The 15,062-nt window shown below is 49.4% G+C and overlaps 3 protein-coding genes across 3 annotated transcripts; 2 read left to right on the forward strand and 1 right to left on the reverse strand.

Moving 5' to 3' along the window:
- Positions 1 to 998: 998 nt before the first annotated feature.
- TrAtP1_010186 (uncharacterized protein) lies at positions 999 to 2,963 on the reverse strand. The gene is made up of 2 exons (XM_014089885.2): positions 2,033 to 2,963; positions 999 to 1,917 (listed from the first exon to the last, which is right to left on the reverse strand). The coding sequence occupies exons 1-2, from the start codon at positions 2,532 to 2,534 to the stop codon at positions 1,337 to 1,339; spliced, it is 1,083 nt and encodes a 360-aa protein (XP_013945360.1). The 5' UTR covers positions 2,535 to 2,963; the 3' UTR covers positions 999 to 1,336.
- A 1,060-nt stretch (positions 2,964 to 4,023) lies between these two features.
- Positions 4,024 to 5,544, forward strand: TrAtP1_010187 (uncharacterized protein). Its single transcript, XM_014089884.2, has 2 exons — positions 4,024 to 4,354; positions 4,405 to 5,544. The coding sequence occupies exons 1-2, from the start codon at positions 4,340 to 4,342 to the stop codon at positions 5,341 to 5,343; spliced, it is 954 nt and encodes a 317-aa protein (XP_013945359.1). The 5' UTR covers positions 4,024 to 4,339; the 3' UTR covers positions 5,344 to 5,544.
- Positions 5,545 to 10,827: 5,283 nt separating this feature from the next.
- TrAtP1_010188 (uncharacterized protein) lies at positions 10,828 to 14,945 on the forward strand. The gene is made up of 5 exons (XM_066114598.1): positions 10,828 to 12,020; positions 12,108 to 12,270; positions 12,332 to 12,904; positions 12,971 to 14,528; positions 14,619 to 14,945. Exons 1-4 carry the CDS (start codon positions 11,142 to 11,144, stop codon positions 12,997 to 12,999), a joined length of 1,644 nt encoding a protein of 547 aa, XP_065970694.1. The 5' UTR covers positions 10,828 to 11,141; the 3' UTR covers positions 13,000 to 14,528; positions 14,619 to 14,945.
- The last annotated feature ends 117 nt before the right edge of the window (positions 14,946 to 15,062 follow it).

Here is a 15,062-nt window from a genome sequence, read left to right on the forward strand (position 1 = left end):
ATGTCGAACCCTGTCAGCCTATATCTTATGGGGTGAAAGAGGCGGGATGTTATGTCTGGGGGGCTGGCCCGCGGGCGTATATACAAGTACTGTACGGACTCTTTTCCCCGCTGAGCTTTTTTTTTTCCCAAGCATCTTCTTTCAATTCAAAACAGTGCTAAATGCTACTAGATGACTACTAGATGACTACTTGTAGGTAACTAGAGAGCCGTGTCTTTTTCTGCATACGAAGAACAAAGGGCAGTAGGTATAATAAGCAGTAAGGCATCAGCATATGCTAGTATAAGGCCGCTCCATATGCCGCGAGTGCCCCTTTACTACAAGTATGGAATCGAGTATGCACCTCTCCATAATACCACTGCAGCTAGACAGTCCCAGATGTAACGCTGCGTTATGCTTCTAGCTGGCAATGCAAACTATTCGGAATCCAGAGTAGTTCTGCGGAGCTGTCTAGTTCATCTAATATAGGGGTAACGCCGTACAAACCCATGACCCGGAAGGATTCCGGTCAACGAAGCTTGCCAACTTTATACGCAGATGCCTGTCTTTACGAGTAGTACCAGCAGTCCGCGTACCGATGCGGAGCGTGTTCGCCCACAGAGTACCCGGTCCCCAGGTGATACGAAAAGAAGTGGCAAGAGAACGTTCCATAGACGGACAGACGAGCAAACGGAAATATTACAAGTCACTGCCGCGTCGAGGCTTCATGTGGATACCGCGGCCCGGAATGACCTACCACTAACCTCGTACTGTAATAGTGACACGGCACACGGATAGATGGAGATTCAACGGTGTAAGCGACTATCTGCGGAACTACTGCTATAACCCCCTTCTCCTCCATCTGAGTTGGGCTCACTAACGACGGAAACGACCTAGCCAGATGCAAGAAAAGCTCTCTTAGTAAGGATCTACGTTATTGTTGTCATGCAACATCCCAGCGCCCGTTTCATACAAGAAGCAAAAGAAATCCTCGGCTAGCAGCCTGGTAGGGCCGCGACTAGAAGCGGTAAGAGATCTGCGCCGCGCCGATGAAAAGAATTGTGGAACTTGCTCTCCTCAACGGCTAAAGACGAAAATATCACGAGCATTCATTGGCTGGACATTGATTGTATCACGTGTGTTGAAGATGGGCTCGGACAACTTTTACTGCGTTGTTTATTCGGGTATGGATATAGACTACTTGTAGGTACTTGTAGATATGCTACTGTACAGTAGGTATGTATAGATTCCTTGTAATGCTAGTACTAAAGAGCACTACTCGTGATAACATTATAACACCACCGAACCGAATGGAGTTCGGTTAACGATTTCCAGCTTCCCCCCCTGCGTCTCAGACTCAGGCAGCAGCAGCCGGCTTGGGCGCGTCCAGGATCACATCAATGACCTTGTGGTCGTTGTAGGCGGCCACGGTGCGCTCACACAGCACGGCAATGCGCTCTCTGCTCTGCAGCGTCTCGGGGCAGATGATCCAGATCACGTTGGTCATGAAGGAGCGCTTGTACTCGGTCATGACCTCCGGGTCGTTGTGGCGGTCGAACTTGGGTCCACCGAGGCGGTGCAGCGTCTCGAGGTAGTGGTCCAGGATCTTCATCTCGTGGGCGCGGCGGTCCTCGACAGTCAGCATCGCCGTCATGTGGTAGACGACGTCGTGGAAGCACGAGCCGAAGTGGAAGGCCGACCAGTCCAGGAACCCGATGCGGCCGTCGGATGTCACGTACACGTTGCCCATGTGCGTGTCGCCGTGCAGCAGCGTCCGGAACCGCGGGTTTCGCTCGGCGTAGTAGCGATCCAGGGCCTCGTTGCACCGCGTACCGTCCATGAGGTACTCGGGCAGCTGGGGCCGGCCTGGCTGTCGCACCACATCGTCCCACGGCGTGCACATGAACTTCATTGCCGGGTCGTAGTTGTTCCAGATCCCTGTCGCCTTGTAAGACACCAACTACCGGGAGAGACCGGGGAGGGGGGGAGGGGGGAGGGGGGGGCGGAGAGGATAGGGGCAGGGGCAGGGGGGGCGATGGGAATCTTCACTTACAAGGGTGGTCGTCTTGACTCTTGCCCCAGTACTTTGCGTGCAGGCCAGCCAGCTGCTGGACACCGTTCATGACCTGGTCGACCGAGTATGAGGCGACCTCGGGGGGGAATGCGACGCCGTCCTTGGTCAGGTCGTCCATGATGGCGATTCCCTGCTTCTCGCTCTGGCCGCTCCACCAGCCCTTGGGGAACAGCATGTTCTCCAGACCAGGGGCAATCTTTGAGAAGAAGTCGGACTCTCGCTGTGCCAGACTGACGGTCCACGGCTGGTCCTCAATCATCTTGGGGTCGAAGACGCCCTTGATGCAGACGTGGGACGGTCTCGGCTTGCTGCTGCTCTCATCCTCGTACGTGATGGTGTAGAACAGCTTGCTGCCGGTTCCCCAGATGTTGTGGGTGTTTTCAATGGACTTGATCTTCTGGCCGAGCTTGGCGCCAAGCCATTCGGCAGTAATGTCTGAGGGGACAGCCGGGAGCTGCTCGCTTGTGGCGTTGCCGGACATTTTCACGCGGGTGGTCTGCGCTGCGGCCGTTTTCTTTGGTTTGAAGAGGAAGTTGAATGCGAGAAGGGGATAGAGAGAGAGAGAGAGAGAGAGGCAGTGTTGGAGTGATACCGGATTCAGTCGTGCAAGTAGAGATGAGTTCGAAGCCCACCCCCATCTTATATTAACGATACTATGTCTCTTATTTACCCCTAATGCTCACCGATTCTCTCGCTCCATCCCGCTTTAAGATTTCCAGGAGGCTCAGGAGCGCAGGAATTGTGATGTGATAGGACACCTATCACAAAAGCCATGATTTTCGTCTATTTGGATGGGACTGCATGATTTAGTTCGACTACGTAGCCAGGAATGCAACCATCTATCCAGATACCTGGATAGAAAGTGGGCTCCAGGGCCTCCCGCATTGTGTCAAGTTAACAAGACAAAGGCAAGTCTAGAGATTAGCCGCGCCAAGCACAAAACGGCGGTGTGAAGATTTTTTAAAACAAGCAACTCCCAAGATTCTCGTCTACGGTGCAGGACTTGTACAATTGCTGTTACTCGTAGTGTCTCTGATGCTGGCCCAACTAGCTAGCATTCGTGGCTGCCTGCACAGGGTGCAGTATGAGCCCCGGAGCTTTCAATCCCACAGCCCCCTATAATCTCTTCAAGGCTTCTGCAAGTCATCCGAGTGCCAATTGGAAGCTTTGCCGGCCCCTGGGATACCTGTCAAGTCCCTTGGCGTGGTAGCCGATGCCCGGCTCTATCGGCTCTATACCCGACGGCGGACAAATACAACAAAGACTGGCCCGATCTTCAGGGTACAAGCTCTACGTGTACTTTGAGCTTCTCGCTGTGACCAGTTCAAAGTCTGCACAAAAGAGTGGGAACGCTGGGCACCGGTACCTTTTGTAACCGCCTCTAGTCGTAGCGTAGCCGCGATTTACCTCTTGTCCAAAGACCGGTCCAACCAACGGCCCCAGCGCTAATTGTGTAGTGTGTATGTACATGTATACAACGACACCCCCACAAGTCCCCAAGTGTCAGAAACGTCAGTGAGGAACAAATTGCCACCTCTGGTATAATGCTACTTTGGATACCCTGGATCTCACTGGATCGAATGTGAGATATCAAGTCCCAGAACTTGGGTACGGAGCTCTTTTGTGGGCTTTTTGTTTTCTCAGTGAAATTGCTACTCGTACTACGACGTAGTAGTGACCAGTGATCCTTGTGAAGCGCACAGTCGGCCTTGCGGATGGCGGGTGGGATGTTCCATCTTGTCTTCTAGGGAGCTGCCGGTGCCAAGCTAGTAAGGGTATTTTGGTAGCTCACGCAATTACATACCGGACCAAGTCCACAGAGAGGCGTATCATCTTATAAGGTTAATTACATAGATCCATCTATATGGGTTTTTATGTATCGTATTACTAGACTAGCTAGGGGACAAATGGAACGATCTTCACGCCTCACTACCGTAGCCGCGGCGCCGGCGCCGGACTCCCCCCTTCCTCGTCTCTTTCCTCCCCTTACCCATTATTTTGTAGAAGCTCGACAATTATAAAAAGCCAACTTCAACCGGTTGTTTTTGTCTTTCATTCCTCATTCCATCATTCCATTTTCAAACAGACTTTCAATAAGCTGCAAAGACACAAATCTCCAGACTCGGACGTCATTTTCAGGAGCCATCCAGCAAAGCACTTACACGCCTTTGTTCGAGCATCATCATCACAGTCTCAAGCCACAAAGATTAATCTTTGGCTATTCTAGGCCATCAAATCCAACCTATTCAACCACACACCAGCTTACCAACATCCACAGTCAACACAATGGCTATTCCCGAGGTATGCTTCACTCCAATGACTCGATTAGCCCCTTCCACTAACAATAATAGACATCCCTCTCCACCATCCGTGAAGTCCTTTCACATTTCGTCTCCGAGGTGACCGGAGGCTACAAGATCGATGAAAAGGCTCTTAGCTTAACACCCATTGACAAGCTGCGTGCTGCAGTTGTCTCAGAGCTGCAGCAGTCCAGCCTCAAAGACCACTTGGACTACCTAAATTCAAAAGACCAGTTCACCATGGCGTGCTATGTAGCAGCTGACTTTACGTCATCTCACCCCCTCGACTACCAGGTCATGGTTGCCCAGCTTACCATCTTCTTCTTCCACGCCGAGGACATTCTTGAAGAGAAGCCCGAAGTCCTTCGCCAACTGCAGCTCAACGTAGCCTCCGGCAAGCCATGCGGTGACCCAGTCCTCGACTGGTACGCCCGTGAGCTTGTGCCCCGTCTGTGGAAGCACTTTGACCCCCTTGTTGCCAACATGATTACCATTGCCTGCTATGACTTTATCAACGGCATTGGAATCGAGTCCCTGACCAAGGACGTTGAAATCCAACCCCAGGCAGTGGCTTTCCCTGATTGGCTGCGTTTCAAAACGGGGCTTTCCCCAATGTATGCGCTGTTGGCTCTAGCACGGCCCTCAGATCCGAAATTGCCTACTGGTGGACTGGACAAGTACGTCCAGGTCATCCCTGATGTTATCGTCTTCACCAACATTGTCAACGATGTCATTTCCTTCTACAAGGAGCTCCTGGCAGAGGAGAAGGGCAACTACATTGACATGCGCGCCCAGAGAGAAAACATCACTGTCCTGGAGGCATTGAGCACCCTTGCTGAAGAGGGCATCCGAGTTCGTGAGCGTGTCCTCAAGGTTCTTGATGATGAGCCCGAGTACCGAGCCAACTTTGATACTTACGCCAAGGGCATCACCCACTTCCACACCTCATCTCCGCGTTACCGCATGATGGGACTGTTTGAGAGGGAGTAGAAAAAGAGTTGGCATTAAAAATTGAGGCTTCAGGGCAAGATATAGAGAGTCATAGAGCGGTGGTGAAAAGCTGTTGTTTTTTTCAAAAATAGATCGAGTGTACTAGTATAGACTGAATTGAGATTTAAGCTCTTTGATAACCTCATCGTTTCCATCTACATCTACATAAACAGATTTATAGTGTTGTGGATCCTAGAGATCGTAGAATTCCCAAGCGCATTGGCCACGAATGACATTTTTCATGCGCTTTGGCCAAAAATTCCCAAGCGCATTGGCCAGAGAATGCTGGCAATGGCGGTTGAGATCTTGGGGAAACAAGAGGGGCGGGCCTGCAGAAGAGGGACGACCAACACGCATGAAAATACCATGCTAGGGGTGGGCGGCAAATTTTGAGTCGAATCCTCTCTTTGTTGGCTGGAGCCAAACCCACTTGTTTGATACAGCCAGTTTACATAGGCAAGTTTGATCACCCCGTTACGCTCGCTTTTCTTGTATTCAGAGCCGGAAGTTTTCCGTACAGTGTGCGACTTGAACACTCGCCGATTATGATGCCGCAACTCGTGAGCTATGCTTCTTGTGTCATCAAGCACATAATCTTGAACCTAGCGGTTTCACCAGCTGGTTATAAGGATGAATCATCATCATTGTGTGTGTATTCCTTCTATTTTAGATGTACATGAGCCTCATTCTAGGCGCCAACAAACGGCGAAATATGCCGCAAAAACGCTAAAATAACATCTAATACGGAGTGACCGTCGAGGGGGCGTATATGCAACATCCAATTGTATCCACATGCCTTTATTGAACAGTTTTGTCTCGCAAATTGGATACTATTGGGCGTTGAATGATGTGACATTGGAAGTGGTTCGACGTTTTCTATGAAGTTTGCGAGCGAAGGATTCTTGGTTCACAACCTAGTCTGCTTCTGGAAGACCGCATGAGAACTGACAGCGGCCCTTGCAGAGCCGCGGGTACGAGATTGCGGCTAATATTGAAAGTACTGTATATACAAGTAGACGGGGTAGGGAGAAGGCCCGATAAACAAGGTTGCAAGGGAGCATCCTGTGCATGTGCAAGGTCTACCGTGTTACAGTAATATGCCAAACAAAAATAGTTATGCTGGCTTCATTGCATAATTTCGCCACGTATCATTGCTCTGCCGGTTCCTGGCGAGCCATCATTTCGCTGATCCACTAGGGGGATCTCTTCGCTCGCTTCCTTTTGTTCCATTTTCCTTCTTTTGGAAATGATGTTGCACGTTTGCCAAGGCGAATGTTACGCTGCCAGGCAGGCCCCTACCGGAGCCATGTACACATGGCCTCGGTAACAAACGGATCCTTTTGAGAAAGATATCGTGATTTCTTTGTGGCTGTGTCTTGTATTGTGGGCCAAAATCTTAGCAAATGTTGGATCTGTTCCGTAGCGGTCCGGTTAGTATACGCGGGAGCAAGGAACGAAGCTAGTGTGTCAGAGTCAGGCCACAGAAGTAATTCCGATAATATCACAACGACAAGATCTACGTTTTTGGCCCCCATGCATATTCCTCTTCCAAATACTGAAGGTAGACATGGGCAGTAAAGAGATTGGTGGCTTACATAGTAGGCATGTATGATGGCCTGTAAATACTACCGTATTGCCGTATTACCTGGCAAAACTGACCAGTGGAACTGCTCATCTGTTGACCAAGCATTATGAAGATCCAGCAACAGCTTCATTGGATCAAAGGCACTCTCATGGGGAAACTCCACTGGTCAGTTTTACAAGGCCATTTAGCCAAACGGTAGTTGCCGTCTTTCTGTAGCGGGAGATCTTTTGCCTCCGTTAGGGGTGAGTGAGTAGATCTCCACTCCATGGCTAAACGTTTTGCCCCCCCAACTCGTCGTCTTTCCTGTTAGCAAGCTGTAAGGGTGCAATAGGCCTCCTTACACTCGGTTGTCCTCACTGAATACCGACTTTTACTCAATTGCTCGTACCCGAGGAGTTTGAACACGAGTTTTGCACAATCTGATTCAGTGGGGGTCCATTCTGCCCCATTTGATATGTGTTAATATACTGGTCTGTCCCTAGGCGTTAAGTGTATATATTGAGCTTCGAATGACCCCTTTGATCCGATTGTCGTTGGATTAAAGGCGATACATGATTGCCAATCGCTCGATGATTGTTCTCAAGCTTCTAGTTCATAGGCTTATAACTCTCTCGAACATTAAAACATCTGCTTCATGGTCTACAATACGACCTTCTAGCACAACATACGCGGTAAAGAAGGCGGATCGTTTCGTCGTTCGTCTAATGTAGAAGAAGTCGCCACCGGACCGAAGTGTTCTACCGAATATACTTGTCGAGTGTCACAGTAAAAATTACGGGCAATGCTGCATTCAGAGAGCTCCCTGCAGACTTGAGTGATCTTCACCATTGTCTACACTCTGTCTTGGTACGATAAGTAGAATACAGCTGAGCACACAAAAGGGCGATTGATGCATCAGGTGTAAACATGACAGATCATCACGCAGGCTCTCATGATTCCACATGATTAATGCTTACTTGAGTTACAGGACGTATTGCTGTTGCTGAGGATCAAAGTTCTTTGATGTTCATTTGCCTTCATTAATTGGCAATCTCGCTATCTTTGGCACAGTTGGAACTTACCGCCAGTTGTATGAAGATTTCGGCGAATATCTTGATACGATTATCTCGAATTTCTGGCGGAGCTGTAGCCCGTAACTATAGTCAAAGGGTGATGTTAGAAGTCATTTTCAGTGGCCAACTCCTGACAGGGTCTGTTGTTATCAAGATGGCTCCAATGTTGGTCGCTTAGGTTCACGAGCCACTCAGGAAGCGGTGTGTCCTGAATTGCCTGCGATTATCAGTTGATGTCATAGATAAGACCTATTACGGTGGTTGTTACGCCGATCTTTCTTCAACCCCTCACATACTCTTCCTGATGCTGGCTCTATCATTCAACAAAATTTGAACTTTTTCTAGGCGCGCAAGTCCAGTTGTATCTGATACTAACTTGATGCCTGATCCCGTTTTTACACGCTGCCTATTTCCGACGATTAAAAATGTGAAATGACTTTGTCGGTCGTAACGGTTTTGTGAATCAGTTGAATAATCTCAGCCATATACTCTAGAGTGTTTTTTTTTTCTTCCAAAGTACTTACTCATGATGTATTGACTTTGCAATAGTTTGTTGAGCAGGCCTGCTTAACCAGCCGGCTGATCTATCCGTGTTCTTGTATAGCTATTCTGCAGAGATTACAGCTTCTTAATGAAGATACGATGAAGAAGTCTCTTCACGCTCTTTTACAAAGTTCACATGTTCTCCTGCTATTTCAGGGATGAGATCAAGTCTCGGTGTTACCAGATCTAGGTACTCCATCACCGTAGGCCGCTCGGTCAATGTATAGCCCCAAAGATTGCGGAGCTTGACATACTGCGGAAACAGCGATCCAATGTCTCTCAAGATCATGCAAACAAAGGGGATCCTGTTGTCAACTTACAAGTTATCCGAGGCATTGTGCAATGAAACGAAGTATAGATTTAGTAACAGTGTCTTTTTATCATTGTACTAAATACCTAGTTAATGATCAAGGCTTTTTCGTCACTGAGCGAGCGGTCCAAGACACACTCAAGATTGGTAATTGTCAGACACAATAGTTCCCCTTCCCCTCCTCTTCTCTCCCCTCATTATTTCCTATAAAATCGGTATCGAGTCTATAAGCTTTGCCGGGATTGTCAGAAGCCATGATACATGTGCCTCTAGCCAGCTGTAATCACTTGTCTTGATAGATCGCAGCTCGCGATGTTTTTCACTCCAAACTCATCCATACCTAGTGCATCAATAGACAAAAGATTTGTATTGATTGGTCAAAACAAAAGTATGGCTGTTCTGATTCATCTCATTAAACATCAATGTTACGAAGTGAAATGGTGCTGCAGGGTTGGTTGAATCGATGGATTCACGATGACATCTCTCCAAGTGATATCTCACTCTAAACGTAGTAGCCTTCCGTACAATTTACAACGTCAGATATAGAAATTAAGCGGTAGATGGACCTGAATAGAACTAAAGATCTCATATCTAGAGCTATGTTACAATGGCTTCACCTCTGGTTCGTTAGTTTCTGTATTTGCGAGTATCCGATGAACTTGTTTCTCCCAACGAAGAGTGGATAAACAGCGATTAACGTGTCAATTTTTAAAAACTACATATTGTCGCATTTTAAAGAGTTTTTATACTCTCAAAAGTGATTGTGGACCCCCATTTCGCCTGAGTGAATCCGACACTTGTCAAGCAATAATGCTTCCAACTAAAGTCTACGACTATGCAGCTGCGATGACGCTCTCCAAAGCAAACGTTATGCGCACGTTTCAATGGCGATAAACTATCTGTAAACTGGAACAAAAGATCATTTGGGGGGATTTAATGAATTAATCGACCGATGAGCGCTTGTGCATTGGTACATATAGACAAGCAGTGGATGCACCCAGGAACTCAATCAAGCAACAGTTGAGGCGCCACTGTATTTATTTTAGCTTGGCTTACCTGTTTGATTGCTCATCTACAGTCATCTAGCCTCACTTTCATCAACATTACTGTAAAACATGATGGGAATATTATCGCTGCACTGATCGCGCTAGACTAACAAAGAAACAGGTCATATCCAGTAGTATATCTCGTATCAGGTGGCTGGATGAAGGAGTTCTGTATATAGCAGCAGCTAACATGAAACATTGACTCTTGTGTAGATGCTAGATCTTCTGCAAGTAATGTTGTTTGAAGCTGTATTTTCTTCAAGTGTCTAGTTTCACTCTTACGGTAGATCGAATCGTAAAGCGCTGTAACGAGACTGGCTGCTTTACCAAGTGCGCTGCAAGGCGTTTATACTGATGGATGTCGCAACCCATGGGACTTTAGACTTGTAAATAACAATAGCTTTCTTAATTCTTGGCAGCGATCTATGGAGATTTGTTTTAGCAGTACCACCTCCACCCGCGCGAACTGCTGAAATGCTACCGTGTGATCGCCCATGTCTCAGATACAATATTTGCCATTGTTATAGAGCTATAACGCATGTAGTTCGACGCAATCTCTTAGCACGCCTCATGTGATGATTCTATTGGTAGGAATTATTATTTTAGACTATTTGCGTCATCTTTTTCATCATCAGGTACGATGGAAGAAGATACTGAGAGCGTACAAGCTGTAAGCTAAGGTCATGGCAACGTCGAATTATGACCAACGCTCAATCAATACCAACGCATATGCCAATCCGTCTACATCATTCTTCTTCCTTCTTTCAATTTTCCAGCCTTAATAATACGACACAAGATTCACAGCCCTCCTCATTAATGATCAAGTCAAATTAATTATAGGCTCCAGCATCCACTAAATCTGGATTCCAGCAGGTCCCGACCCGCCTGAGCTCCGCCGGCGCGGATTTAGATAGACCCAGAAGCCCGCTCCCGCTTAGCCTAGTCGGGCATGACCTGCAACATCTACAGGCGGCACTAAACCCGTTGCGGGCTGCAATTGCGTAGCTCCTCGGGTCCTCAGGGTCAAACTCCGGTTGCAATAGCATCTGAGAAACACCAAAGCAAAGCCCCTGAATCTGGCCGTGGGAGACGCGATATTTCCCAGCCCATAGACTTTGTTTGGCGGCGATACTAGGCACGGACGGGTTGCTCAGGCAGCAGCGGAAATTGCACTCGATCGAATCCAGCCGTTTCCTTTATTAAGTCCGTGGCTGCCTCGGTGCGAAAATGGTGACCGGGCGAGACGCCGCCACGCTGTTATAATGACCATGGCCAAGGAAAGCTACGGCGAGACCACCTTTGGCGACGACGACCGCGGCCTGCTGGGCGGCGGCGACGGCGAGACGGAGCGCGGCGACCTCTCCATCATCACGAGCGTGCTCAAGACGCCGCGGCCCGACTTTGAGATCGAATCCAAGACGCCGCGGACGCCCGGCCGGGTGCAGTTCGACCTGACGCCGCGCATCCTCAACTTCAGCGACGGGCCCCTCCACGGCCGGCCCTCGACGTCGTCCTTCTCGTCCGACGACCGCTTCGACTTTGACGATGGCGCCACCTCCATCAACGACTCCCACCGCGTGCCGCTGCTCACCGAGATCGAGGCGCCCAGCATCACCGTCGCTCGAGAATGGGACGACGCGGGCCAAGACGGCGATGAGGAGAGCGCCGCGACGGCAGAGCTGCGGCGCCCCAAGTCCGGGCTCCAGTCGGCCTTTATGAACATGGCCAACTCCATCATCGGCGCCGGCATCATCGGCCAGCCATATGCAATGCGGCAGGCGGGCCTGCTGGCGGGCACGGTGCTGCTCATTGCGCTGACGGCCGTGGTGGACTGGACCATCTGCCTGATTGTCATCAACAGCAAGCTGAGCGGCACGAGCAGCTTCCAGGGCACCGTCGAGCACTGCTTCGGCCGGCCCGGCCTGATTGCCATCAGCGTCGCGCAGTGGGTGTTTGCCTTTGGCGGCATGGTGGCCTTTGGCGTCATTGTGGGCGACACGATTCCGCATGTCTTGACGGCGATATGGACCGACTTGGGGAGCGTGCCGGTGCTGGGGCTGTTGACCAACAGAAGAGTTGCCATTGCCGTGTTTTGCATGGGAATCAGCTACCCATTGACTTTATACAGGGACATTGCAAAGGTAAGACATCAGTCCGCCCTTCATCTGGATTCGGTATGCCTGGAGAGGAGTCAACTCTTGCTAATGCAGCACTGCTCAACCAAATAGTTGGCCAAGGCGAGTACATTGGCTCTCGTCGGCATGCTGGTCATTGTCGTTACGGTGCTGGTGCAAGGCGTGCTTGTTCCGTCTGCAGACCGCGGCTCCTTTAGCACGCCGCTGTTGACAATCAACAGCGGCATCTTTCAAGCCATTGGCGTGATATCATTTGGTATGGACACTTTCCACCATCACAGTTGAAAAAGCATGGCTAACGTTGACCCTGCGTACAGCATTTGTCTGCCACCACAACTCCCTCCTCATCTACGGCTCCCTCAAGACACCCACAATCGACAACTTCTCCCGCGTCACGCACTACTCCACCGTCGTCTCCATGCTCGCATGTCTGATCATGGCCCTCGGCGGCTTCCTCACCTTTGGCGACAAGACAATGGGCAACGTGCTCAACAACTTTTCCTCGGACAACTCCATGGTCAACGTCGCACGGCTGTGCTTTGGACTCAACATGCTGACGACTCTGCCTCTGGAAGCATTCGTCTGTCGCGAGGTCATGATTACCTACTTTTATCCCAACGAGCCGTTTGACCTGCGACGGCATCTCATCATCAGCACAGCTCTGGTCATGGGCGCCACGACTCTGAGCATGCTGACGTGCGATTTGGGCATCGTCTTTGAGCTCGTGGGCGCAACCAGCGCCGTGGCCATGGCGTACATCTTGCCGCCCATGTGCTACATCAAGCTGACAACGAGGAGTTGGCGCACATATGTGGCTGGCGCAATAGTGGTGTTTGGAGTTGCCGTCATGGTGATCAGCGTGATTCAAGCAATAGATAAATTGATTAATGGTGAGTCCTTTCTCGATATCATGAAAACTGCCCTATCCATCATACTGACAAGCATCGCCTCAATAGGCTCAGAGACTACAGCGCAATGCACGTAGAATAGCAAAAGCCCACGAAACTTGACATTTTAGAACTTAGTAACTGTATGACTACGAATACACACATATATAGAGAGCATGGAACCAAAGGAATATGCATAACCTCCCTAGATGTAGGGAGAAGGATTGAACAGGACTGTATGTACAATAAGGGAGTCTGATTGGATCCTGACTTTTTTTTGTAATCGCTTTTTAGGGCTGTACACGGCTTTGTGTAAGACCAGCGGTGCTTTCCATAGATGGGCCATATAAAGACGTATGGAGTATGCCGTCGCGAAGATGTGAATAGTAATTCTCCAATGTACCTATTTACACGTTATGTACAACTTGCGTGAATTATGCTGCATTTCAGCCATGTACATGTGTATAGCCAGCATCCCAGGCAATATTCTCACCAACTGCCGGGTAGCCACAAAGCAGGCAATCAACCGTCAAGCTCTCCAACGCTTTTGGAAACACCTCGTCAGCAAGCTTCGTTATCTCGCCTCACCTTGTCGCCGCATCGCCGCAGGTATCCGCGTGGCCACTCTCGTTTTCCCCAAAACAGGCTGTCACGGGTTCACAAAGCGAGCACATGATCGAATCCGCAGAGGTTCAGCCTTTTCTGCCTGCAGGTAGCAAGGATCAACAAACTTGTCCCCCGGACACCGATAACTGACCGACAGCTTTATGCACACATGGTAGATACTCTTATTGTCCAGATAGGTATCACAACGCCATGTTGTTGCCTGTCTGCCTATCGTATCAAATGCCACACAGCGTAAAAGCTACGCTCTACAGCAACGACCGCACCACCAGCCAATCGCCTCTCACGCATTACCCAAGCGCCACAGCACAGCAAAGCACCTAGTTTAATTGAATGAGCCCACACAGCCCCCCGCTAAAATCAAGCCCCCCCGAAACAGAGCGGATACAGAGGCTTCTCCAAAAGAATTGATCCCTCAATCCTGCCTTTTCCTCTTGTCTTTCCTTATCCGTGCTCTCATATTGGCCATCTTATTGGACACAAAAGATGCCTTGACAAGTAGAGTCATGTAGGATACTGGTGTTCTAAAGCTGTTGGCTCTCGACTGCTACCACATAGTTCCCATCCACCAACACAACGCAACATGAAGCTAATAGCATCCATGAAATAGCCGTAATCCTCAATAGTAAATGGTGCCCTCCCCAGAAGCCAATAAAGCTCCAACGCCTCACCTGCCGAATGACCGACTGCCCACCCGCCGCGATGTGCCGCGTCCTAAAAAACCAACCTCCATAGCGACCCTTACAGGCTATTCTTTGACCTGGCATATAAAGTAGACGACCCCGCTCACCTTTAAAAAATCCCCAGACTCTCTTCCCACCACTCCTACATCAACAGCCTCCTGCCTACTCTATACTGGACCTATACAAACAGCCTGTGCTCTCCAGCTACACCTCCAAACAAAACACCCAAAATGCAGCCCGTCAACTTCAACCACTCCTCCTGCCCCAAGTGCTCCGCCGCCATGGACTCCAGCTCAAAGACCTGCTCCAAATGCGGTGCCGTAAGTCTCTCTTCTTCTCTTCCTACAAGACAACTCGACGAGCATATAAACGCTTCTACAACAACTGACTCTGACTGAAAATTATTACAGACTTGCCCCGTCTAAGCTACTACTAGAATCTCCCCCGCGTCGACGCCTTGTTTAGTTACGACAGTTATAAATGACGAGATGATACTGAGGCTGGATGGATGGGCGAGCGTGTAGACGAGTAGCAATATGCGGTAGGATGGGTAGAGTAAAGGAGGTTGATGGATGGGTAGAATAACGATATATCACGACGATAAAGTGCATCAAGGCAAGGCGTTGACAGGAGAGAGCATTTCATGCGTATTTTCCATAGGCAGCTAGGGTAGCTATCGCCATAGGAGAAATCGACATTGGCACTTACTGTGCTACAAGGAAACATCATATTCTACCCATGTCTTGCTGTTGAGCTGTCATATACCTAGCCCCGTACGTCTCGAGCTACAACCAGGACAGATTCACAGCCGTCGGGGGATCAAGATGGGTTATTCGCAATCTAGCATCTTCAGT

Source organism: Trichoderma atroviride, chromosome 5 (assembly GCF_020647795.1).
Source record: "Trichoderma atroviride chromosome 5, complete sequence".
NCBI lineage: Eukaryota > Fungi > Ascomycota > Sordariomycetes > Hypocreales > Hypocreaceae > Trichoderma > Trichoderma atroviride.